At 38.8% G+C, this 27588-nt stretch overlaps 1 protein-coding gene, 1 non-coding gene and 1 pseudogene across 3 annotated transcripts; 1 reads left to right on the forward strand and 2 right to left on the reverse strand.

Moving 5' to 3' along the window:
* Positions 1-289: 289 nt before the first annotated feature.
* Positions 290-27113, reverse strand: RPN1 (ribophorin I). 2 transcript variants are annotated; one of them, XM_016118452.2, is made up of 10 exons: positions 26816-27112; positions 23910-23974; positions 19854-20160; positions 14602-14811; positions 13592-13784; positions 9836-9935; positions 8447-8585; positions 8093-8212; positions 2179-2424; positions 290-872 (listed from the first exon to the last, which is right to left on the reverse strand). In XM_016118452.2, the coding sequence occupies exons 1-10, from the start codon at positions 27074-27076 to the stop codon at positions 690-692; spliced, it is 1824 nt and encodes a 607-aa protein (XP_015973938.1). In that variant the 5' UTR covers positions 27077-27112; the 3' UTR covers positions 290-689. The 2 variants fall into 2 exon arrangements, with proteins under 2 accessions (XP_015973938.1, XP_015973939.1); XM_016118453.2 differs by lacking the exon at positions 8093-8212 and having other exon boundaries at positions 26816-27113.
* On the forward strand, positions 17652-17770 carry LOC118610339 (annotated as a pseudogene).
* On the reverse strand, positions 18605-18753 carry LOC118610189. Its single transcript, XR_004953842.1, has one exon. It is a non-coding gene; the product is annotated as a small nucleolar RNA SNORA76 (small nucleolar RNA).
* Positions 27114-27588: the final 475 nt, after the last annotated feature.

Here is a 27588-nt window from a genome sequence, read left to right on the forward strand (position 1 = left end):
TGATTCTGTCCTTCCTCCATAAGAACTATTTCTGCTTCACTCATCATTGTTTCCTTAGTGCCTAGTAGAGCATGTGATGCAGAATAGGTAATCAAGAAATACAAGAGCAATTCCACCACTCCATTCTGCAACCTTACAAAGGCCATTTTATCTTTATGCCCTCTGTAACCAGTATTTCTATGTGCGCTTGCTCTAAAGAGCAAGTCCATTATTTAATGGATAAAAAACATTTAATAAAAGTTATTATCTCTGAAGCTAAGAAATAAGTTATGAGAGATTTTCAAAGGAATGAATGTTCACAGTCCCTGCTTTATTTTCATTTGGTCACACACACTTTAAAAAACATGCGCACACTTGCAAAATACCCAAACACCAGTAATTAGAAGGGCATAAAACAAGGGCATAAAAAATATCCTAGGCTTCAGAACAAAACTAAATATTAAAAATTTCTTTGTTCAAAACACAAAGATATTTTATTTCTAATAGAATTTAAGTTTTTGTTTTTTTTAAAGGAAACACTTTAGGGGCAAAAACTAAGCTTCTTGTATTGCCTAAAGCAGAGCCTGAAGATCTTTTGCAAAATACAGATGCCAGCATTCACTGGCCTTGATGTTCACCATCTCCCACACACACACCTGCCATCTGAAAGTACAACACCCTGGGCCCACCCTGAGGACAAATGGCAGGGGCTACAGAGCATCCAAGATGTGGTCGATCTTAGTGACCAGCTCCTGCCGCTTTCCTGAGATGAGCTTCTCATTCTCGATGTACGTGTCTTTCTTGAGTTTGCCAGCCACCAGCCGCTCAGCTTCCACTGCTGACTTCAGCACCAACTCCTTGACCTGTGCATCCAGTTTCTGCATTTCGCTCACCTGACCAAAGCAAGAGCAGGGCAGGGCTTGAGAGTGGTCCTTTCACCCACACTCAGCAGAGTCCACCACCTCCCCAGCCTATAGACCCCCAGAACTTCCAGGGCAGAGGGGCTGGCTATGGAAGACAGGTTTGGCTTCAAATGCCAGCTAGCTTTATCCTCTACACACCCTGTTCCTTCACACTGTAACTCTTATGAGCAAGTCCCTTCACCATCCCTAGGCCTTAGCTATAAAATAGAATTATAAGGAATGAGTGTGAAAATATGTGAAATCACCTAGCATGGTGCCAGGCACAAAACAGGTACTCGAGGAACATTCATTCACTTCCCTTCAGCTTGACAAATTAGGTGCAGGAATTCAATTAGGCAAAATTCCAATGGCAGGGGTGTGGGAGCGGAAATGAATGACTCCCATTTTGTCACTAACTTAGTGTAAGGCTAAAGACTTTTACAGCCACTTTCACTCAACATTCAACAAATATTTAGTGAATGATAGTGCTAAGCATGATTCTAGATTCTGAAAACAGCAGCAAAGACAAATAAGGCATCTGCCCCTCATGAAGCTGACACATTATAAATACTTAAACATGAGGAAAGAATTTCACAAAATGGTAGGTGCTATGCAGAAAATAGCACACAGTAAGTAAAGGGACTGCTGGGGAGTGGCACATGGAGAAGGTGATCAGGAACTCTGAGGGGCACCGCCAGGGGCGGGGGTCTCATACTCACTTATAGGTCACAAGAATTCACTTACACGGCATGTCCTAGGTAGAATTCTCAGCACTCTACATGCACTAACTCATTTCACACTAAAAACCACTGTGAGGTAAGTACTAATAGCATCCCCAGTTTAAAGGTGAATAAACTCATGCATAGAAGGTAACTAGCCTAGGTTTATAAAGTCTAAATCAGAGCCTGGATTCAAACATGTGATGCTAATTCTAGGTTCTTTATACTACAGCATGGGTTCTCTGGAACCTTGTCCAGTCTGGCCTCCAGGAGAGGAAGCAGCTACTCTCAATACTAGCCATGTGGACAGATAGTTCTGTAGAAGCTCGCAGAGCTTTCTCTAAGCTCATTTCACATCTAAGACACCAGAATTTCTTATTCTACTATAAGGATTGGTACAATGACACAAGTCTACAACTGGGTACTATATCACCCCACAAACCAGCAGTGAGCAAGAGCTGCCTGGTGTTTGACCCAGTGAGAGTAGCTACACAGTGCTCTAGATAGTTGGGTATAATTCCCAAAAGTAGGGTATGGCAGGCAACAAGCCAAGTGACTCAGTGACGGCAGGCACTTACTTTGTCGCACAAGTCGGAGCCCTCTGTCTTCAGCCTGGACTGCAGCAGCGCAATCTCACTGGTTAAGGCCTTATGTTCCATCTCCAGGCTCTTCTTGCCGCCATTGAGGGTAGCCACATCCCGGGACTGCTTATATTTATTGACAGTCTCATCGAAGTGACGGTAGAGACCTATTCTCTTATTGACCAGAGTTAAGACCTGCTCTGTGATGCAAGCCACCTTCATCCTGGCTTCTGCGGCTGGATCCTGGAGGAGAGACACATTGTGTGATGAAACCAGGCCTGAGTTTGCTCTGACCTTCACTTCCCAAAGAGCACCCACCACCAGCTGTGCAAACAAGAAAAGCCATCTTTTTAGAAAGTCAGAGAATCAAACACTTACTAACGCTGAATCTAGTCCAGTTCAGGAATGGGCAAGACTGGGAACACGAAGATAAAGCAAACATTCAAAGTCCAGCAAGGGAGACAGATGGATATGACAAAGGGTATTAATGCCAGAGTATTATATTATATCATGATAAGGTGCTAAGGGAAGAGAAAGCTCAGCTCAGGTCGGGAAAGGCTTCTGGGATGTTTATGATATCTCTCTCCTTAAAAATGTCAAGGGTTTCCCAGAGCCTAAGGGAAAAAGCCCAAACTCTCTATTTTACCATTTACTAGGTATCTAATACAGAAGTCCTAACTTGGCAGTGCAAAGGCTGAATCTAGTTTGTAGATGGATGATTTGGCTCACAATTAGTTTTTTTCTAAATAAATTATCAAGGCTTTAAAACAGACTGATGTATACACAAGAAATTCATTGAATAGCCTATGACTAATCCAAATAATACAGTACTCTGCATCAATTTAAACAAACAAACAAACAAATAAATAAATAAATAAATAGAAAGATCTCCATGAAATGATGATGGGTGATTTTCAGGATGTATTTGTTAAGTGAAAAAACGAAAGTAAAAAAATACATTTGCTGCTAATTCTTACATAAGAGAATTAGAATGTATCTGCTTATTTTTGCAAAATAAACCAGAAAAAACATCCCAGGACCAATGAAATTAGTTATCTATAAGGCAGGGTGGAAAAGGGTCAAGGAAATTGTACCATGTTCACGTTCTGAATTTAGAACTTTTTCAATGTTTTACAAATTCATAACCAAAATTAAATATTAACAATGATGAAGGGAAACTAGAATAAAATTCAAGCGGAAATAATGAATATAATTAAATTTTAGATTAATAACAGGAAAAAAGAACTAAGCCAATTACCTTGAGAACACAATACTTTTGAAAAAAGAACTGAAAACAAATCTTGGACTCTACTTGAGAGGTTTGGTGTTTGCAATGGTATAACTGTACGAATTCTGAAATTATTTTGTGTGTTTATAAAATTCAGCAATTAAATACATTGATGTTGTAGGGGTCCAGAAAAGAGGGAAAACAGCATGAGAGGAAAACAAGCAAGAAATCTGTGGTGGTCGACTAGAATGAAAGACATCAGTATTAATACATATTTTAAACACTGAGTATATTTATTCCCAAGCTCTTTCTGCTGAAAAGACTTAGAAGTAGTGACAGTCCAAAAGCAATGATCATACCTAGCTCTCAGACCATGGTCTCTAGGTACCATTCTGCACTAAAAGGAAACCCGGGCTCTTTGGAGAAAGTAAAAGATACGTCTGAAATGTGTTGTTGTGCCAACAATTAAGAAGTATCCAAAAAAAGGATAGAGAGAATAAGAAGGCAGTCAAATCTGAGACAATTTGAGCATCAAAATAAATAGCACCATTGGACAATGTTAAGAATCCATGAATCTGAGAGAGAGAAAAAAGTGGTGTAGATGATAGAGGCTCTGTTCATATCCCTAGTGACCAAATCAAAGTTGTGAAAAAAACAAGGAGCAACAGCAAGGAAAAATCGCCTGGGATCTAGATGAACAAGCCACACAATTATGGAGAAATCCAAGAAAGCACCCTGCAACAGCAGAAGGTGGGACAGCCCAGGATGTGGGGCAGCTCAGTCCCAAGCAGCTGAGACAGAGGCAGCAACAGCAACAGACACCTCTTAAAAGGGCCACGTCCGCGAGCACATTTCACAGTGACAAATCTGCTCACTCTGCTCACCAGTGCTGATTCGGCTGCACGCAGGGGTTACCAGGGACTTACAGGGAGACACTGTTGAAGTGAGGGCCGAGGCAAGACTGTCTCCATACAGAAGTGCCAGTGGTATCCACTATTCCCTGCTGAGCCCTCCCCTTACCAGTGCAAGGACACAGCACTTCCATAACTGTGACCTCAACAAACTGGATAACTGAGTTCGTTCTGCCCAGAGGATTCCCTGAAATCCCACCTCCCCCAACTCATGGCCTCACCCAAGCCACATCCCAAGCAAGTCAGATGCTCCTTGCTGAGACTCACACTGGAGAAGCCAGCTAACCTCGGTTTCTGGTGTGGCCTTTTGAGGCAACTGTAAGCACGGCATCTGTGGATTGCTTGCTAAATCTTAACGGGTAGCCCTGGAGGGGTAAAGACTTGGGGGCTTGGGCTAAATTTGGCCTGCAGCTGAGCCCCTCTCAGGACTGTGCCACTAGACACCTACTTCACAAATCCATACTAATAAGACCGGGAGACTTAGGAGCTTTGCTTAGTACATAGAAACAGACATGGAAAGGGAGCCAAAATGAGAAGATGAAGAAGTAGAAACCATGAGAGAAGAGAACAGAGATCCAGATATAATGGAGTCAAGTAATCTAACAGATGCAGAGTTCAAAACACTGGTTATAAAGATGCTCAATGAACTTTTGGGAAGTGTAGAAAATTCAGTGAGAACTTCAACAAAGAGATAAAAAAAAAAAAAAAAGAACCATAACAATGGAAATGGAAAGTAAAAAAGGGGACCAGTCTGAGGTGAGAAGTATATTAAATGGAATAAACAAAGTGATAAAGAAGAGGATCAAGTGCCCTATCTAGAGGACAGGAAAAAAAAAAAATAGAGGACAGGAAAGCCAAAGACTCCCGATCAGAATGGCGAGAAAAAAGATGCCGAGACTATAAAAATAATTTAGGGAGGATATGGGATACTATGAAGGCTCCCAATATTCATCTCATTGGCATAAGTGAAGAAAATCAAGATGTTGAACAGCTGTTTGAAGAAATAATGATGGAAAATGTCCCTAACCTGGTGAAGGAAATGGACGTAAAACCCCAGGAAGCTCAGAGAATTCCAAAAATCAGGGATCCAAGGAGGCCCACACCAAGACACATCATAATTAAAATGCCAAAAGTTAAATACAAAGAAAGAATATTAAAAGCAGCAAGAGAAAAACAGGTAATTTCATATAAGGGAACACCCATATGACTGGCGGCTGATTTCTCACAAGAAACTACGCAGGACAGACGGGCTTGGCAAAAAATATTCGACAGGATGAAGACCCAGGATCTACAACCAAGAATAATTTATCCAGCAAAGCTATCGTTTAGAGTGGAAGGACAGATAAAGAGCTTCCCAGACAAAAAAATAAAGGAATTTATCACCACCAAGCCTGTATTACAGGAAATTTTGGAAGGATTTCTTTAAGAAGAAAAAAACATGTATCAAAAACAGGAATAAAGAATGGTAATACTACATTCCTATCAATAAGTACCTTAAATGGAAAAGAACTAAGTCTCCAACCGAAAGATAGAGTAGCTGATAGGATGAGAAAACAAGACCTGTACATATGAAAAGGAAGGGAATGGAAAAAGATATTTTGATGAACCTAGAAGGTATTTAAGTCAGACAGAGAAAGGTAAACACTACGTGAGTTCACTTACATGCGGAATCTAAGGAATAAGATGAACAAACTAATCAAAAACAGACTCACAAATATAGTGGACAGTTTGGTGTTGGACAGAGGGGAAGGGAGTTTGGGGGGCTGGGAGAATGGGATGAAGGGCTAAAGAAGTACAAATTAGTAGCTGATGGATGGTCATGGGGATGGGGAGCACAGCATAGGGATTGCAGTTAGCATTAATACGTTGACTAAGGGAGGGTCGGAGTGGGAGGGCACGATTGGGGGGATCTTCTTACTAACTATATAGATGTCTAACCAATGTGTTGTATACTTGAAACTAATTAAAATTTTTAAAATGTATTTTTAAAAAACTAAATGTAATGTGGTACCATGGCTGAGATCCTGAAAACAGAAAAAGACATTAGGTAAAAAGGAATTCTGATCACCATATGAACTTTAAATAACAAATCAATACTGATATTGGTTTTTTAATTGTTGCAAATGTACCATACTAACGTAAAATGTTAATAATAAGGGAAACTGGGTGTAGTTTATATGAGAACTTTTTTTCATTTTTTTCTGTAAATCTAAGACTCTTCTAAAAAAAGTCTATTAAAAAAACAGATAGGGAAGGGGGAAAATCCAAATTAAAGGAGACTGAAAAGACTCAAAAAAATGCAATTGTGACCTTTGATGGAATTTTAGATTTAAAAAAAAAAACTAAAATAAACAATTTAGGGACAAATGGAAAAAAAAAAAAGAATCCATGAATCCCAATGAATAATCAACTGAACAATAAGCAAAGCTTTTCTTTACAGAATACTAATGTAAAAGGAATCACAGTTTTTCAACCACCGTACTAAAAAATCATATTGACAAAAATCAAATAATAAATGCTATACCTAACAGGTGAATGTATATGAATATATTTATATAGCCTCAAGCAGATTAATTGAAAAGAGAAAGATAACTTTACCAACTAAGGCGAGTTAACCCACACTGAGACTAATTGGCACAGTACCTCCTGATGTGATGCACTGCAGATGCAGCATCACTTTAAAGCGTTCTTGCTAAAAATGCATAATCTGAATTTAATCAGGGAGAAACATAAGATAAACATAAACTAAGGGGCATTCTACAAAACTGGTCTCTAAATATATCAAGGTCACTGAAGACAAAGAAAGTCTAAGGAACTGCTCCAGATTAAAGAACATTAAGGAAATATGACAACTAAATGCACTAAGTGATCCTCAAATGGATTGTGGAGTATGAAAAATAATCACTGTAAAGGTTATCACTGGGACAATTGGCCACATTTGAACATGGACTGCATGTTGGTGAACAGTATTACAGCAACATTACATTTCCTGAATTTGATCATTGTATTGCGGTTATGTAAGAGAATACCCTAGTTCTCAGGATACACACATGCTGAAGTATTCAAGGGTAAAGGAGCATAAATGCTTGTAAACTTCTCAAATGGTTCAGGAAAAATAATGATATATATAGAGAGGCCAAATATTAATTGCTACATCTACGAGATGAGCACACGAGTTATTTTTACTATTCTTACAAAGTTTCTATAAATGTAGATTTTTAAAAAATCAGTATAACAAAAGTAATTTTTATAGTTTAAAAATGGGGCTTGTTCGTAATAAGACCCAGACTCAGCCACTTCTCATGACAAAGTTTACTAGCAGCTGTCCCAGCTGTTCTATGGAACCAGCTGGATCAATGTCTTTGCTCACATGCACACTACTGCTATCCACAAGTCCCCCTGCTATCCCACAAACTGTTCCCTCCAGATGAGTGCCCTTCCACAACTTTTCTCTCACTTTCCCAGGGTAGCCTTTTCAGGTCCCCAGGCCCCACTACCAAAGGCACGCACGTTGCCTGCTGCCCTGCTCTCACAATACTCACCCACCAGTGGCAACCTTCCTCACTTAACACCATGTACTCTGTGATCACAGCAACGAAAACAGAAATAAAATGAACTGTTTACAGACCCTTTACAGAAAGGATTAGTGGAGGCCACAAGCAAGAGTCTTCTGGGCAACAGGATTCTGCTTTGGGCTTGTTGCAAGGACCGATGCTCATTATCAAAGATGCAAAATGAATAAATGACAAGAGAAAAGAAGCCAAGAGGGTACCTTTGTGATGGAAAAGTCCAGCCTGACATAGATAATGACCGTGAAGAACAAGATGTAGAAAGCGGCCACCACAAGCAGGGGCTCCTGCAGCATGAGCACCTTGTTGAACGTGTAATGCACCTGGGGAGAGAGCCAGGAAGATGGGCTTTGACAGGTCTGCATGGACTCATAAACCTAGGGGCCAAAAGGAGCTTCAACCAGACCAATAATCATCTGGGCTGCTCTGCCTACATCCCAGAGAATATGGTGTTCAAACCACTCTAACCCAAGGAAAGGAAAGTGAGCAAGTCTTGACCCCCAGCACCCAATCTCTAGGGAGGGAGGAATAGGAGGCAAAGTAGTAGAGTCACATACCACAATGTCCTGAATGTGCTGTTCTACCAGATTTTTCTTATAGGCAACAATCACAGGGCGGCCGAATGTGTCCAGGTAGGTGTAGTGCAGCTCATCTGGAGCACGGCTGATTTCATAAGGGCTGTCAACTTGGATGTTTCTGAAGGCACATGGGAATGAAATACAGCCTCAGACAAGCTGCACCAACCAACTAGATTTACTGTGGGTTGGAGAATTCCAAGGCTCATAGGGTCTTTCAGTTCTAAGTTCGCACTGCACTCTGCTCCCCCTTTAGTACCAGGGAACACTGAACATCCTGAGACAACTGACCCACTGCTAGAAAGCCCTGAGTATGAGACTATTCTTCTGCTGATGCAATGACTGTCTCCCTGCATCCTGCACTCAAAAGGGCTCACCAGTACTGGCCTATTCCTTGGAGTCACACAGTTCACACAGCTCTCCTGTACATTATACCCAATGGGAGCCTCTCAAGGACTTGAAAAGTCCTCTGAGAAGTTACTCCAAATGAATATGACTGAAAATTTCTTATAGAATGTAGTGGATATGTCCTGGTTTTGTCTGCCCAAACCCAAACTCCCTTCTAGTCAACAGCACACTCTAGTTTTGCTTGGAGGAACTACCCACCCTCATAGGATGACTTCCACAGGAAGTACGATCAAATGGCCTCTCCTTCTGGTGATCAGAGTGGACAAGTAACCCAAGAGAAGCCAAGTAAATGCTTCCCTATAAAGTTAATAGACAGCAAAATGACACAACAGCTACAAATAGGTGTTTAGTCTCTTAGCCAAGGGCAGGTGCCCCTGTGAGTGTCCATCAGTTTCAGCCAACTGGATTCCTAGAGATGCTCTGGGGTTCTGACCTTGCTGAAGCCTAGTTCCTCAGCCTACGCTATCATTTTATGAGATCCTTCACTCTTCCAAGTTCATTCTTTTCTGCTTAAACTGGCCAAAGACAGCAACTACCTGCTTGTAACCACAGAACCCTAATACACCATCTGAGACCCCCTGCCACCACCACCTTCTGAACCTGGTCTAAAGATCCCAGTATAAAACAGAGCCACTGCTCCATTACTGTGCCTCTTTCTATTAACACAAAACAAGGGCTATGTGACTGCCCTGAATTTGCACTCTTTCCTGTTGCAGACCCCATCAGATTCAGGCCGTTACCCTGGCCTGCTGAGGCATCTTTGGATACTGCTCCTGTTGCACAAAGGAACTGTGTGTGCGAAATATTTCATAAATAAATCTTGTTCCCTCATCTGAGTCTAACTTTTCTGTTTAAACTCCAGTTAGAAGGTGCCTGTAGACCCCTCAGTCAAAGCTATGGATTGAGGTACTGAGGGCACCATCAGAGAAATGAGGAGCAGAGGAAAGAGACAGTCACACTCACTTGGCCCCTTCGGGCAAGATGATCTTCACAGTCAGAGAATCTATCACTTGCTCATCAAACACGTGGTCCACAAACCTCATCTTCAGTGCATACTGGTCACCTGATGGATCAAGCAAATACATGCAGTGATGTGAAAAACTGAGAAAATGGGACAGGAGCTAGTGGAAAGTACAGGATATGAACACTCCCATCTTACAGAGAGTAAAGATGCTATCTAAAGTTAACAGACTAGGAGGCTCTGGAAGACAGAGGTAGTGGTGGCAATATAGTTTTTGGGTCTTCCTCAATTTCCACATAAAGAGTAACCAGATAACAAAAGCAAATACCCATGGACCACACTCACCACAGAACTAGGTAACAAGGCATCTCCACAAACTCCAAAATATAAGGGGGTATATAGTCCATAAAACACCAGTGGCCACAAGGCCAGCATATTCATGTCTATGAATGAGAAAGCAGAGGGAAGCAACAGGGCAACTGATAGACCTGAGAAGTGAAGAGCTCCTGACAGACAACAGTGTTCACTAGACAGTGTGGCAGAAAATCTGGAGAAGAGCAGTTAAAACTCACAGAGGTCCTACCCCCCAACACAGCAGGTAAGTAAAATCGGCCTGCAGATAATCTGTAAGTCTAGAGCAGTCTAGTCCCTGAGAATTTTGAAAAGCCTGTAAGAGCTCCCCGACTTCCAGGACGGTATCCTACACTAAGAAAAAACTACTAGAGTAGAATCAAAATTGAGTATAATAGGGATAACAGTAATAGGAAAACAGAACTAGAGAAAGCTCAGAGAGCAGGCTGCCATATTTTTTAATAGTACACTAAAACAACAGAGAATTGAGCAATTACAATACGTTCTCCTAAAAGTTCACATTAAAAGTGAGTAACAGAAAAGCATAAGACTCCCCCTAGAAAAAGATGAAAGCATGCCAGAAGATATGCCCACAAACCCAATCATAATTGTTCCTAGTATTTCAAAACAAACTAAAGATATTATAAAAATAGTAAGTCATAAAAAAAACAACATAAACCAGAATTAAAGTAATACAGAAAATTGACAGAACTCAGGAAAAAACTTAAAAATAAAAATTGTTTTAGAAATGAAACCTAAGCTAGAAGAACTGTGAATAAACAGATAATGCCTTATGATAAGAGGAAGATGAAAAGGACAGTTTTAAATGAAAAGATTCAAGAGAAAGCACCAAAAACTGAGGACAGGCAAAGACTCAACACAGAAATAATGGGAGTCCTCACTAGAGAAAACTTTCCAAAAAGTTTGAAACTCTAAGTTGAAAGAGTACAATACATACCCAAGAATAGCAATCATTGCCAAGACATGTTCTAGTAAAACTATTAGACTTAAAAGAATGAATTCTGCAGCATCTAGATAAAAAGAGCAAGTGGCTTATAAGGGGAAAAATTCAAGTTATCAAATTTTGACAGAAACACTTTATAAAGTAACATATTTAAGATATTCAAGGAAAGATATGTAGCCAAGGTTATAGTAAGTAAAAGTAACTTATAAGCACAAAAGGCACTACCTATTTTCGACATGTTATGACTCATTCCAAGTGCTTTTCGCAGCATCTACTAGAACTTCAGATCATCAAAATGGCTAGAGGTTATCACTCAACTTAAGGACTGATGGTGAGCATTAAATATATAGTTACCTGTAGAACTAAGACTGAAGTTAAAAGAGAGAAAGCAAACTATGTCATGGCAATTTTTTTCTGACAGTATATATATAGACACCCAAAAAATGGGGTAGAATGGAGAAAGGAAAGGATAAGGAAAAAAAAAAAAGGAAGTTAACTTTTGGTAATCATATTGAAAATGGTAGTATGACTATTTTTATTCAGACTGCTGTGTATTAGGGATAGGATAAAACAAATAACTAATTATAGAATATTCTAATTCCTTTAGAATCAAGATTCTCAACATAGAATACAGATAAAATATAAAAGCAAAATCACTATATGTCATACTGTAAGTAACTGCATGAATTCATAAATTTGTAGCATATACAAATAATACATACCTAGCTCTGTTAACTGAAAAGGCCTAGAAAATGACCAACCTAAGAGTAAATAGCATTTGAAATCCTCGGATTGTGGTCTTCAAACACCTTTTTCCCCTAGAAGAAACCAGAGCATCAGAGAGAAACAGCTGATTCCAGGTATGAGACAGAAAATATACAAGTTAAGCCAGGAATGCCTTTTCATAGACAGCAAGGAAGCTAACAAACTACTTCGGGTCCTGTCAAAATGATTCAGGAACTTAACCTTAAGAGGTGCCCAGTGGCTGAAGATGAGAGAATCTAAGTACCAATGAGGATAATCACTGCAAAAGAAAGAAATCCATAAAATGTTTAAATCTATAAGTACATAATGATTTTTTAAAGAAAACCTAATTCATCAAGTAGATAAAAAAGAAAGAATCAAGTATTTTTCCTGCCTTTTCTATATTGAACTGCAACACTGGGAAACCTAAAAGTAGATAAGAGAAAGTGTCTTCTTATAAATTCCACCTAATAGATGAGAAAGAAATGCTGGAATTAGATCAGCAATTTGCAGTTCCGAGTAAAGTACTAGAATCTAGGCGCTGAGCATTACCAAAGGAGAGAGCCCAGACACTACTTACTGCACGGTTTTTATTGTGTGTTTTTAATTGATTGATTTTAATTAGTTTCAAGTAAAAAGTACGTTGGTTAGACATATATATAGTTTATAAAACGATTCCCCTACTTGCTCTTTCTCTCCTCTGGTTTCCACCTAGCCAATATATTAATGCTAACTGAATTCCCTATGCTGTGCTCCCCATCCCCATGACCATCTATCAACTTAATGAAAGAACACATCATCACCTGAGTCTTGCTAGAGGGATCAAACCTGAGTCTGATCGAGCCTCAAGGGACAGCTGTATTTTGCAAGAAATACAGAAGACAGGAATATGCTGAACTGCACTGAGTAAGCAATCAGCAAAATCCAGGTTACACTACAAGTGAGCGCAAGTTCTTCAATGGATAAATTGTAAGGAAAACAGATGGAGGAACTATGGATTAATAGAGGCTGATAAAACAAATCAGGTGTTTTGAAAAGGGCAAAACTTAAGTAGAATATCTAAAGATAAAATCTGGGGTGATAAAACTATGAATATGAAGAAATTCAAGAAGGTGGTTACTAAAAGTCAGGATGGTGATTACTCTTGTGAGGAAGAGGTACATGGGGGATGTTTTAAGTGGCTGGCAAATTTAAACTTCTTGACCTGAGTAGTAGTTACCAGGTGTTCCTCTTGCAATTATTTATTGAGCTATGTTTTGTGTGATTTTCTATAAAAAGGTTTTAAAAAGAAAGACTCGCAAGAAAATATGACAAAATGTTTATAATCATTAGTTCTGGGTGCTTGTATAAATGTGTTTATTATTCTCTCAAGTTTTGTTTTTAAATACCTCAAAGTAAAAGAACTTAAGTAGTTCCATCCAATCATGACTACACTGGAGGTAAAGAGGTTTACTGTTTGAATCAATTACCTTATGCCTGTATTACTTTTAAAATAGTAAGTAGTACTCACTCATGAAAAGTTACTCCTGATTCCTCAGCCTTTACAAGAATGACAAGAAAACACTCTCTCCCCATCTAGGACTGGCAATTGTAAAACAAAACAAAACAAAAAACCTAGACCAACAAACAATAACAACTGTAGAAAATTAAAGAAAAAGATGGTCTCTCCCTTTTCTACTCCCTTACTATTAAGACTGACCCAAATTATAGAGGTACTCATAGCTTGGGAGGTTGTAGCCAACGATGTAATGGGTCTTCCACCCTCCAAAAAGAGGAAAGCGAGGCCGGATTTCCATCTCTACGGAGTCATCCAAAATAAGGAGGTGACTGGTGGAAACATTGCCAATCTCATCCCGGTAATAAACATCCTGGGCAGCAGCAGGAAGGATAGTCTATAAGAGAGTGAACATATCTTCTTCAGAGGAAATGATCATAATACAGAAGACTTTACACACCAAGATCTTTGTCAAGGTGCTACTCAATTAAAATAATCCCCGAACTGTTAACAACCTAAAATAAAGTCTAACTTTTCCTCCCAACGTTTCAAAATGTCTAGATATTGGATCTACTTCTCAATCTAGATTGGTAAGCAGCCAAATTCTTCTACACAGTAAATAATAAAGAGAATCATAAACACCTTTGAGAATACATAAAACAAATCTCTAAGTTATTTTACGAAGAGAGAAATTAAAGAGAAAAGAAATTATATCAAATTACTAGGTGGCAGGCAGTTATAGAAGGGGTTTCTCCACCTAATATTCTTTATTGTATCTTTCAAATCTGTAAGCACATTTTGGTAATCCAGGGGAGGAAGTGTAATACCTTGTTCACACAGTGAGCCCTTTAGTCATATATAAGTACATAAAAATGCTAATAAGATTTCATTTATAAAACAAAAAAAAAATACAAAACTGAATATGATCAAATGTTTTTTAAAGTTTAAAAATATAAAAATATCAGCAATACTAGTGTCTGAGCAATGATTTTCCTTTTTCTATTATTCAAATTTGCTTTAAAAAACATGGCCTAGTTATATAAAAGTGGACCATTTTTTTTTTTAAAAGAGTCTGTTGGTTCTAACTCTGTCACTCAACTACTTGAACATCAATCTTAAGCAACTGTACGTAGTTATCTTCTTTCAAAAATCAAGCAGAAGGGCAGGCATGATAAACTCAGTTTTTCCCAACATCCCAGTTGAACACACCATACCTTAAAAGAACGGATGGAGGATATACCACTATCTGGCTGTCTCTGATAATCATAGCGTGAAAAAGGCCCCTTAAGCACAGCCCCTGTGTGCTTCAAGTCCACAGTTTCTTCCACAGCAATATTGCCCCAGTGAGAAACCTCAATGACCCGGGTCATGCTGGTGATAGTCAGGAAAGGGCTGTTGTTCTCAAAATGTACTTTAAAAGTATCCTGCAGAGGAAGGAAACAAGTGGTTCAGAGTTTAAATCAAATTAATTGGAGACAATCTGTCTATCAGCAACAGAGTAATTATGATATCTAATATATGCAATATTTTAAAATATTTACTAAGACTTTTTAATGCTATATGGAAATATACATGATGTTATTAATTAGAAAAATAGGACACACAAAATTGTTTAACATTTCTACATAAACATCATTTGTTTCAAAAACAAAAACTTCTACACTCCACATACTATTTTATCACAACTATGTGAGAAAAAGAATCTGAAATGCAATACATGAGAATCTCAAAAGACAGGAAGAATTATAGATTATTTCTACTTTCTCCTTATAGTTTTTTATTTTCATTTTTCAATTAAACAATACTATATTAGTTTCAGGTATACAACATAGTGATTTGACATTTATATAACTTATGAAGTGATCCCCTACCCCAGTATGTCTAATACCCACTTGACACCATATATAGTTATTACAAAATTACTGACTATATCCCCTATGCTATACTTTACATCCCCATGACTATTTTGTAAGTGCTATTTGCACTTCTTAATCCCTTCTCCTTTTTTCACCCAGCTCCCAAACACTCCTCCCACCTAGCAACCATCAGTTTTTCTCTGTATCTATGAGTTTCTTGCTTGTTCATTGTTTTGCAGATTCCATATATGAGTGAAATCATATGGTATTTGACTTTCTCTTTCTCACTTATTTCACTTAGCATACTACCTTCTAGGTCCATCCATACTGTCGCAAGCAGTAAAGATTTCATTTTTTACAGCCAAGTAATATTCTATTGCACATATGTACCACATTCTTTATACCTTTGTCTATTGATGGGTACTAAGGTTGCTTCAATATCTTAGCTATTGTAAATAAGGCTGCAATGAACACAGATGCATATATTTTTGGAATTAGTGTTTTGGATTTCTTTGGATAAATACCCAAAAGTGGGATTGCTGGGTCAAATGGCAGTTGTTTTTAATTTTTTGAGGAACTTCCATGGTGTTTTCCACAGTGGCTTTACCAATTCACAATCCCATTAACAGCACATGCAGGTTCCTTGTTCTCCACATCTTCGCCAACACTTAACTGCTGATGTTTGATGACAGCCAATCTGACAGGTGTGATGTGATATCTCACTGTCGTTTTAAGCATTTCTCTGATGATTAGTGATGCTGAATATCTTTTTATGTCTACTGGCCATCTGTATGTCCTCTTTGGAGAAATGTCTATTCAGGTCTTCTGCCCATTTTTTAATCGGATTGCCTTTTTACTATTAAGTTTCGTAAGTTCTTTATATATTTTGAATATTAAACCCTTATTAGATACATCATTGGTAAATATCTTCTCCCATTCAGTAGGCTGTCTTTCTGTTTTGTTGATGGCTTCTTTTGCTGTGCAAAAACTTTAGTTTGATGTCCCATTTGTAAATTTTTTTTTTAATTTCCCTTACCCAAGGAGACATCCAAAAAAAAATATTACTAAGAGCAATGTGAGAGTTTACTACCTATGTTTTCTTCTAGGAATTTTATGGTTTTGGGTCTTATATAAGTCTGTAATCCATTTGGAGTGTATTCTTGTATGTGGTGTAAGAAAGTGGTTTAGTTTCATTTTTTTTTTTTTTTTTGCATATATCTGTCCAGTTTTCCCAATACCATTTACTGAAGATACTATTTACTCCACTGTATAGTCTTGCCTCCTTGTGGGTTTATTTCTGGGCTACCTATTCTGCTCCACTGATCTGTGTGTCCATTTCTATGCCAGTACCATACTGTTTTTATTACTGTAGCATGGGGTACAGTTTGAAATCAGGTATTGTGATACCTCCAACGTTGTTCTTCTTTCTCAAGATTGCTATGGCTATTTGGGGGTCTTTTGTGGTTCCACATAAATTTTAGGATTATTTGTTCTAGCTCTCTGAAAAATGTCATTGGTATTTTAATAGGGATTGCATTGAATCAATAGATTGCTTTGGGTACTATGTTCATTTTAATGATGTTGATGCTCCCTACTCATGAGCACAGTATATGCTTCCATTCATTCATCTCTTCAATTTCTTTCTTCAATGTCTTATAATTTCCCAAGTACTGATCTTTTACCTCCATGGTTAAATTTAGTCCTAGGTTTTTTTTTTTTTTTTTTTGATGTGACTGTAAATGTGATTTTTTTTTTTTTAATTTGTTCAACATTACCACCTTTATTTCAGGCATTTGTGTCAGAATGTTTAGTTTACAAGTACGGAGGCCATATCTAATTGCATAATTTGTTTTCAAAATGATTTTTGTTTAAAGCTGCATTCAACATTAAAACTACCTTGGGTAACTTGTGATAGGTTACATTGTGGATTAAACTAATAGTGTCTTTTTTTAAACAGCACCTTGCCTGAACATGACTTGAAAGAAATTAATATATTAAAAAAAATATATTAAAAATATATTTTAAAAAAATATTTGAATTCTTATTCAATTTCTTAGACCATTCTAGTCAATGTACTCTCATTATGCAAGCCAATTTGCTTGTCTGTCTGCATATCTCATTCACCTGGCCTTTATAATTTCTGTGCAATTTCTGTGCCACTAAAAGCAAAGAACTAGATGCACTACTATGTAAAAAGATTACACATGACTGTACCCTACTGCACCTAAATAGTATGTGGGAATTTACAATTGTTTGTGTTGTTTCACAATATCTCTCATGTCAAATACTAAATAAGCATCTAAGTTATTTCTATTGAATCCTGTTTAGATAACAGGGACAGAATAAACAGTGGGTACAGGGTAGTTAGGCCCTCAGCTGTCAAAAAGCTGCTTCAATTTCCCGAGTGAGTCTACAGCCATGCCACCCTGAATAAGCCCAACCCCATCTGATCTTGGAAGCTAAGCAGGGTCTGGCCTGATTAGTACTTGGATGGAAGACCACCTAGGAAGACCAGATGCTGTAGGTGTAAAAAATAAATAAATAATTTTTAAAAATTTCCCTGAGTGATCATCGGACCAGCCCTCTCTTTTAAGGGTACTAGGTAGCCATTCACCACACCCTGACATGAGGCAGGTGCTATTATCCTCAATCCACATTAAAAAATCTGAGGGAGACAATCTTCCTGAAGTGGAGCTCATACCCTTAAATGTCTAGTAGTCTTGTTAACTTGGGCCCCTCCAGTTATTAAATGACAAAGCAATTTATACTATACTTGTACATCCTGCCTTGTACTCAGAACTCATGCATATCACCTAAGCCCAGGTGATATTGTTCAACACCTAGAATCTAGATTACAAAGGACTATGCACTTGTTTAGGTGCCTATGTTGTGCTTAGTAATGCAAAAAAGCTACTCGCCTTCACAACTACCCTGTTGTTGTTGGGACACATTCACTTGCCCAACGCGTTTAGCACCCCCACTTAGCATGGTATCCAAATAAGCAGCTGACCCTAAATGGTAGTTTTGTCAAAAGGATGTGGCAACACTTTAGCCAGATGAGTTAAGTTCATGTACCTCAAGATCGAAGCCCATTCCTGTCACATACACCAAGCCCTTAAATTGCTGAAGGCCACAGCCTGTTTCTTATTTCCCCTCTCCAAAGAGGCTATCCACACTACGGTTAACTGAACCTGCATATTTCACTGATCACTATGAAGAGATGAGTCAGGATTTACAGGGCAGGTACAGGAATTTGCAGGGTACTAAGTAGTAGAGCCTATAGGATCCCCAACATCTACCTAGAGCATTTCGACCTTCGCTTAAGGGCTGAATTGTCACAACCCCTGGCAGAGCATTGACACCTTGTCACTTGCAGTTGAAGGGCTGCTGACAGGAAACAGAGAGCCCCAGTTATGTGCAAATGCCTGCTCTGGTAATGTAGCCTGATACCCACCCAGTCCCCACTCCCGTCAGCGCTATGAGCAGGCACTGCAGGGGCTCAAAAGCAGCGTGTGGGATTTTCTTATCTTTCTCATAGTTCCTTATTGGTGCATAAAAATGCAACAGATTTCTGAATATTAACTTTGTATCCCAGTACTTTATTGAATTCATTTATTATTTCTAATAGTTTTTGGTGGAATCTTTAAGGTTCTCTCAATGTGTACTATCATGTTACCTGCAAATGAGTTTCACTTCCTCCTTTCCAATTTGGATACCTGTTATTTCTTTTTCTTGTCTGACTACTGTGGATAGGACTTCCAGTACTATGTTAAATAGAAATGATGAAAGTGGACATCTCTGTCTTGTTCCAGGTCTTAACAAAATTGCTTTTTAGTTTTTCACTGTTTAGTATTATGTGTAAGTGGTAGGTTTGCATTTTATGGCCTTTATTATATTGTGATACGTTCCCTTTATTTCCACTTTGCTGAGAGTTTTATCATCAATGAATGCTAGATTTTGTCAAATGCTTTTTCTGCATCTATTGCTACAATCATATGATTTTTATCCTTCATTTTATTTATGTGGTGTATCACATTAAATAATTTGTGGATACTGAACCAACCTTGTTTCCCAGAAATAAATCCAACTTGATCATGGTGTATGATCTTCTCAATGTATTATTGAATTTGGTTTGATAATATTTTGTTGAGGAATTTCATAACAAAATCTTCTTTAAGCCTTAATTACTCCCTCTACCTTTAAGGCCCAATCCCCAGGCTCAACAATGCAACCAGCTTTACTACCCACAGTAGCTACCCTAGCCACACTATACAGCACACTACGTGTTTCCCCATCCATTTTCCTATCCCTAAGTCTTTGGCCCTCTTATTGCCTCGGACCAGAATGCCTTGTTTCCTTCTCCCCCAATTCCCACTACAACTCTCCAAATGCTAATTCCTTTAAAAAGTCTTCCTAAACTCCCAGTCTCTATCTATACTCCTAAAATGAGAAAGATAATCCCATAGAGTCTTTCCACAGCAGGTTAAAAAACTGAGGAATGATCTTGGATTTCCGCCCACCCCACAGCACCCAAGCCTATCAATTAGTAACCATTCTAGAAGACATTCTCCGAAATAGACAGGGATGGGCTGGACTCCACATGAGCCTACCTGACTATAAGCAGGGATGTCTCTGAAAGGTCCATAATCCAGGAGATCCTCAGACCGCGTGGGGTTCCCCAACTTGGTGTAGCTCTCAACATTTCGGGAGGCAAGCTTCACACGCATTGTTTGTGTTTTTGTTGGATAGGGAGAGTAGAAATAATGGTTGCCCTCAAACACCACAAACTGTTTCTCTGACTGGGTGATCTGGGTTGGATACGGCTGAAGCACATGGGTATAAACTGTTTCCACAATGACTGAAATCTTGGTCCCAGGATCAAGAGCAACTGGGAGCTTGATTGTGAAGAATCTCCCACTGCAGGAAGGAAAAGACAAGAGAATTAAAATATTAAGGAAATTAAAAACAGTTAGCAACTCAAAACCACAGCAAAATTTTGTATCCAAGATAAAAGCAGTTACCTTTAAGAAATCACCTTTAACCTATTAATTTAAGACTTTTAAGACAAATATCTAGATGTTCATCTCAAGGTTATTTATAATAAAAGAGCATAAAACAACATAAGTGTCCAACAAGAGGATAACAGTTAAAAACACTCCAGTAGAGAGCCACGCAATGGAGAATATTGGCAGCTACTAAACATGCTTGGATCTATATATACATACATTAAACATTTCCATGTACAATGAAAATAACAGGTCAGTTATTTACATGTACATAAAAAAGTACTTCAATGAGTGTGTCACATGTTTAATGGTAACTGTCTCAGAGTAGGAGGATGTTTCATTTTGCAGTTTTTTTCTAATTTGTTTTATAATGGACTTGTATCACTCTCATAACCAGAAACAAAGCTACTAGCATTTTAAAGAAGAAAAGATGTCCTGGAAACTACTAAAATCCAAAAAGTATTAACTCAAAAATAAATCTGAGTTTTCTACATGAGAAGACCAATTCTTCATAGACCCAGAAACCACCAGTGGAAAACTGAAGCTATTTCAACATGCTTTCATAGCATTTAGAGTTCTTAAATGTCTTTTTTTTTTTTTTTTAAAGACCTAATAGGCTTTACTGAATGAGACATGAATTGGGCAGAAAATCATCAGGTAAATAAAAAGGCACTCCCGAGAGTTCTTAAATGTCTTCATTGGTCACTTCATTATACTTCATAACACTACTCTGAAGTACCAATTCAAAATATAATAAGCCCTATACCTTCTCCAGTAGTAGTCTTAACCAACTCTTGGCTTCCAGTCCCAATCTGCTTTTCATCCTATTCTCTGTCCTGAGCTCTAAACTCAAATTTTCAGATGTTCACTAGACAGCGCCACTGACCACCCCCAGGCAATTCAACATATCCAATATCATTCATGATCCCAATTCCCTAACACTAACCAGTTCTAAGCTAGAAACCTCAGGCATTTTCTAATGCTTCACACTACCCTATCCCCAATATTGGGTTCATCCTGCCTTAGAATGTCTCTCAAATTCATCCCTTCCTGGCTTTCCACTACTTCAATTCAAACCCTTATCTCTTAGAGCTAGATTATTATATCTTTTCCTAATTAATCTCCTAATTGCTATCTCCCTCCAGCCCATTTACACAATCTGATGGTGTCGCTCCCTTAAATTTCAAGTTAAATATTCCCAACATAATTAAATCTTGCTTTGATGATTCAGAGACACTTCAGAACCATTCAGTACTCCAGAGTCATTATATGAACATCAATTCTTATTGAAATACGAAGCACCAGATAATGAAGGTTTCTGGTTAATAAAGGCTGGAAACATAAAACAAAGCTGACTATACCAGTGCCTAAGGAAGCAGTTTTCTATAGCTCTTCTACTCTACCTTATGGTAGAACATTCTGTGAAGGACCTGGTTTTGTTAGGTAAACTAGAGCAATTATTCATTTACTGAAACAGATTTACTGAGAATCTAGTATGAGTCACTTTCTGTAACACGGAAGAGTAATAAAGACAAATCTGTGTAATGTGTGCACTTATAACTAGGAATTAATAAAACAGTATGCTATTAAAAAAAGTTTTTAAATGTTCCGAGCTGACTATAGCGTAAAGTACACACCCCTATGAGTGGTAAACAAAGCTCTCCTTATACTGACCTGAGCTCTCTTTTTACCATCTCCACCCACCTTCCCCTGAGCTCCAGCCACCCTAAAGCCCCAGGTAACTGACCATAAAATGCCAGACCTCTGAATCTTTACAGATGTCTCTGACTGAAATGCTCCCTCTCACTGGTTGGTTCGTCCTCTCAGTGAGTAAGTCAAAATTTACTGAGCACTTACTATGCACCAGGTTCTAAGTACATTTTATGTATTAATTTAGTGAATCTTAACCATGATCATATGAGATAGACATTTTTATTTTACTAAGAAGGAATATAAGGAGCAGTTTCCCAAGGACACCTAGCCAGTAAATAGTAACAGACAGGATCTGAACCCAGGCAGTAAGGCTGCATAAGACCACACCCAACAACTATGTCATCCTGCCTTTCCAAGAGATGTGCTACAGGCCACGAGCCAGAGCCAGTAAACATAGAGTCCTCAAACAGCCACGAAGGGAGAGGAGTCTAAAATATTACAAGGGAGTTTTTAATAGCAACTTATTTAAGGCTAACTCGGACCTGACATCCTCAGGGCTGGTGAGATACCTACCCATTTCATAGATTCTGAGGCTACAACAGAAAAATCAAAGTAGTCACCATGCATTATATATAATTTGGCTCCTCAGATGTTTTTGTATATGAAATCAGAGTAACTCAAGGAGGATTAAGTGTAACAAAAGACAACTATAAAGATCACACAGAAAATAGGAACTGTCAAATGTGGGGATAAAAATTTTTAAGTGGGATCACACAGAAACTGAAACTTTGTAAAATATATCTGCAAGTGGATATGGTCTAGAACAAAGACATATAAGTTGTCATGTTAGGGTTATAGGACAAGTGACTTCTTTAATGTTGTTATTAAGATTTACATAAATAAATTTAAATATGATCCCATTTATACTCATACATAAAACCATGGACATATGTATAAAAAAAGCAACAGTTATTGTTAGATCAGATTCTCATTATTTTTTTAAAATTCAAAATGAATGAGAAAAAAGTTTTTAAAACTCTGCCAAGCAGGGAGGACCAATTTAACATTTTCTGAATCATATGGAGACAGCTAGTTGTTAAGGCATGATGATTTGCTGGTCAAGAACTACCCTATTTTATTTCTTTCTATGATAAACTATAGCATAAGCTAAAGCAGGGTTTTTTAACCTTAGCACTACTGACATTTCGGGGTAGAGAGCTCTTTGTCTAGTGGGGGTACCTGTCTTGGGCAGTGTAGGGTGTTTACTCTATTAAGAATCACTGAGCCAAAAAACATCTCTTTTCCCTGCATCACTCATTCAACAAATACTTCAGGGCCTAATACGTACCATGCAAAATACTGAAAACTGAAGCTGGGTGATAGAATATGTGGGAGTTCTTTAAAAAATTCATCCTGCTTTTTTTGTGTATTTGAAAAATATCCTTAATAAAGTGTTTTAATATAAACAACTAATAAGTGCCAGGCCCCAGACTATTAAAGCAGAGAACAAGACAAACTCAACCCTGGCCTTAATAGAGCTCAGTCTACCTCCTGCAAAGAAGCATCATATTCCATACCCTGAATTCTTGAAAGGTGAGATATGGGGGAAGGGCCATCTGTCCCTTGGAAACAAGATAGTAGCTAGCCATTGAAGGGAAGATATCTACTGAGTTCTCACTGGTTCCCCATCTATTGTTTAGGGATCCCCATCCCCACGCTAATTAGAGACCAGGTATGGAAAGTAACTACTTTCTTATTGTAAAACAAAATGCCACTGTTAGGGGAAACCAATTTCAGCATTAGTGATCAAAATAGACATCATAATGGGTCCAGAATATATTATAGCCTGTTGCTGCTATCACACACTATATTAACTGAAACAGCCTCTAATATACCAGGCACTTCCTAAGCAACTGTTTCTCCTACCTTATGATTCCAACCCTGATAGGATAATCTATAACAAGAAAAGTCCAATATATAGATATTTTGACCGTTATGTTAGCTTACCTTTTACCCTTAATTTTGGTTTCTCGCACTTCCAAACTGTTCTCTTCCTCATCTTCTCCCTTCACCTATAAAAGGAAAAGGAGGTTATTTTTTTTTGTATTTTGGCCTTTAAATTTCGAGTCAACAATTAACCAACAGCCTTAGAATGTCCACATTAAAGTATTCAAACTACTAGAACTTTTTAAAGATTGAATTCTGGTTTCAGTAAAAAAATTTTTTCATCTGAAACACAAGAACATTGTCAAAGACTTACTTTTAGACTGAATAAGCTGTATGTATAATAAGCTCTGTAACAAAAATACATTTTCCTAAATGATCGAATACACAAATAAAAAATTACATTTCCAAATACATGTCACACTTCAAAATATAAAAGCCTGAAAGGTTTCTTTCCGGGAGCTTTTCTTCATTTACATCCAAATACACATGCATAAGAAATAAATACTAATATTTATTGCTGCAGAAGTCTCATGCATGACCAAAATTGTTTTTACTTGCACAAGTTAACAGTGGGAAGAAGCCAATGGCCACTGCTTGACACACTTCCTTATTCTTATCCTTTACTGCAGCAGGATGTGTAACCAGGAAAATGATGTTAACTCCAGCAGACTGCAGGGCCTTCCTGAGAAACAGTTGGTACCTCAAATCATGAGACTGTAGAACAGACTATAAAGGGAAAACTGACACACACTGCCTATCTCTTTATGAACACAGCAGCCACCAAAAGAAAAAAATTACGACTACCTTTTAGCATTGAAGCACTGATTCCAAATAGAGTATACAAAGCTAGAATGAGGAAGCTATTTTTAATATTTCAAAAAGCCTAACAGTCATCATACAATCACCCTCGATAAAGTTATGCAGGCTAATAAAATAACAAGTTCCATTACTTTGACTAGAGTCAAACTCATCCATTTCACTGTCTTAATAAGAAATATTACTTATTACTTAATAAAAGATTAGAAAGACAAAAATATTTCAAATGTAAGATCCATACAACAGGAAAAATAATAAGATACATCCTTGGCAGTAAGAAGATGAGGAACCACCAGCAACTCATCAATGATTACCCCTGGTCCCTTCTATCAGTTCCTAAAATTCTACATATAGGGTTGAAGGTAATCCACTGAAAAAAAATTTTTTTTTTTTTTTTGAGAATGAGAAGAACTAAGCAGAGGCTACTGAATTTGGCTTTAAAAGCTCTCCAAGCATCTCTGAACTATTTCAGTTCAGGCTGGAATCCAAATTCATAAGCCTGCAAACGCAGTCTGCAACCAAAATAGGTTCCTTTTATTTGCCCCAGCAGTATGGCTATGAAAAAAATTAGCAACCTCATCAAAGGCTCCAAGTCAATTGTTGGAAAATACACACCCTCTTTGTTAAGTGTATCACTCAGTTATACTTCCCATTGGGACTGGGGTACAAAGGAGCACATATACCCACCATTTAACTGGTCTTTCTCTTGAGATGAGAATGCAGGTATCATACCTCAACACAACACTATCTCACAGCCATCTAGGCCAGAAGAGGTGATATGGTAAAGCAAAGAATATACACAGTTTGAAATGAACCTTAGCCCTGACTCACTCGTCACTCTAAAACCTCATATAAGGGATTAAACAACTCAGCCTTCCAGACTGCAGACTAAACTGACATCTCAAAGGGTTGTTATGAGGATTAAATGAGACTATACTTAAAATACCCACAATACCTGATACAAAGTAGATTCTCAAAAAGAAATCAGTACAATGACCCAGCTTATATATATTCTCCAGCATGATGGCATAATTAGTTACTTTCTGCTGTGGTCTTGCTATACTGTGGCAACCTCATTAAATCGGGACTAGCTTGTATAAAAGAATGGAATTTGTAACATTCAAAACAATCAAAGGTGGCAGCACAAAATCGAATGAAGTTCTAACCATCTTTCCACAAACCTCTGAGAAGAACTGAGCATTTCATCATGGACAAGACATGAGAGGGAATAGGACTCATTGTAGAGAAGTATAACCTCTATAAACTCAGCTTTATAGCTCCAGATTCAGTCAGAAAGGTGTGCTTAAAAGCAATGACACTGTAATGACTATTCTCCTCTTAATAATTGGGTAATCACTTAATGGATGTTGTCTAATGAAAACAGTTAATAAAAATAAAACCTCTGTATTTGTATATTCCCTCTATTCCTAAAGCCGACATTTTCTTTCCTTGAGAGTTGTAAAAATGTTCACTGAACCACTTGAAAATACACACACAAACTTATGAGCTAAAGTTTAAGAATGAGAAACTGGACTTTACCTTTCTGTACAATTTTAAAGGGGGCTATATTACTTGTATGCTTTTTAAAACTAACTTTAAGGGTAAAAATTTTAAGAGTTCATTAGCAACCTTAAGAGTGTTATATTAATAAAAATTCCTAATGATTCGAATTTAAACACATATCACATTTCTAATTGTATTGGATGATGTCTAGAAAAAAGCACCTACAAAAGGACCGAATACTGAATTACAGAAACGAAATTCACTGTACCACATTTATTCGCCCTCCAGTCGGGCTACTTACGTTGTCGTGAAAAATGGAAGGGAAAGACTGCACTGGCACACTGGCACGCTACCAGGCCCTTCGCTAAGAGCTAGTGTCTTCGCTTTACCGGGCGGGGAAAGTAGGTTCGCTCGGCCCAAGGTCATCAGCGCGGGGCCACAACAGCCGCCCAAGAGAGAGAGGCTCGTTCGACACAGAGATGCGGCCCGCGTGGGAGCCAGGTCACGGTGACGTGTCCTGAGCGGGGGAGCTGCCGCCCAGCCGCCCTGCCGCTCTGCCGCCCAGGGCTCCACGTTTCCTCAGAGACTGAGAGGGCCGCGGGGTCCAAGGGCAGCCGCTCGGGAGCGGTGGAGACCCGCTCACTCACCTGCACGCCGAGGTGTGCCAGCCGGGCCTCCATCTCCGGCTCCAAGGCCAGAAGGAAGGAGGTGGCGCGGGACGTGGAGCCTCCGCCCGGATGGGCCAGTACCACCTCGGCTGTCACCTTGGCTAGATGGCTACTCAGGTCCACCGTGCGCTTCACGTCCTCGTTGACCAGCGGCGGTGCCTCGGAGGAGGCGCTGCTGGGCGCTGGTGCCCAGGCCCCGAGCAGCAGTAGCAGAAGCAGGCGTGAAGTAAAGACCTCCATGACCAAGACCGGGCCGCGCCGCAAGCCGCGCGGAGCGCCGCAGCCCCGCCTACAGCCAGCGTGCAGCTGCTCATTGGACACAGGCTGGCGCCACAAGATGGCGGCATCCGGGAGCAAGGACCCCGTCTCCGGGGCGATGGGCGGCCCGCCGGCACCTCATTGCACGAGCCTTTTTTTTATCTAATTTATATAGGAACCAGCTGCTTAGGAAAGGGAAAATAGTAAGTTTACATTGGAGGATCCTGGCAGGCACCACGTTAACCAAGTGATGGTTAACATCACCAATAAGAAATAGTGACATCTCTACCCACTACGTGGTACACCCAGAAGGACACCTCACTTCTCTGGTTTTACCACAGAATTGCTGAAAATGCATAACCTCAGTGCAACAGTAACAAACATCAGGCAAACCAAATGCACTTTGACTTTATCCCAGTGAGATCCATTTCAGACTTTGTCCTCCAGAACTGTAGACATAAATTTGTGTTGTTTAAGTCATTCATTAAGTTTGA

Source organism: Rousettus aegyptiacus, unplaced genomic scaffold (genome assembly GCF_014176215.1).
Source record: "Rousettus aegyptiacus isolate mRouAeg1 unplaced genomic scaffold, mRouAeg1.p scaffold_m13_p_12, whole genome shotgun sequence".
NCBI lineage: Eukaryota > Metazoa > Chordata > Mammalia > Chiroptera > Pteropodidae > Rousettus > Rousettus aegyptiacus.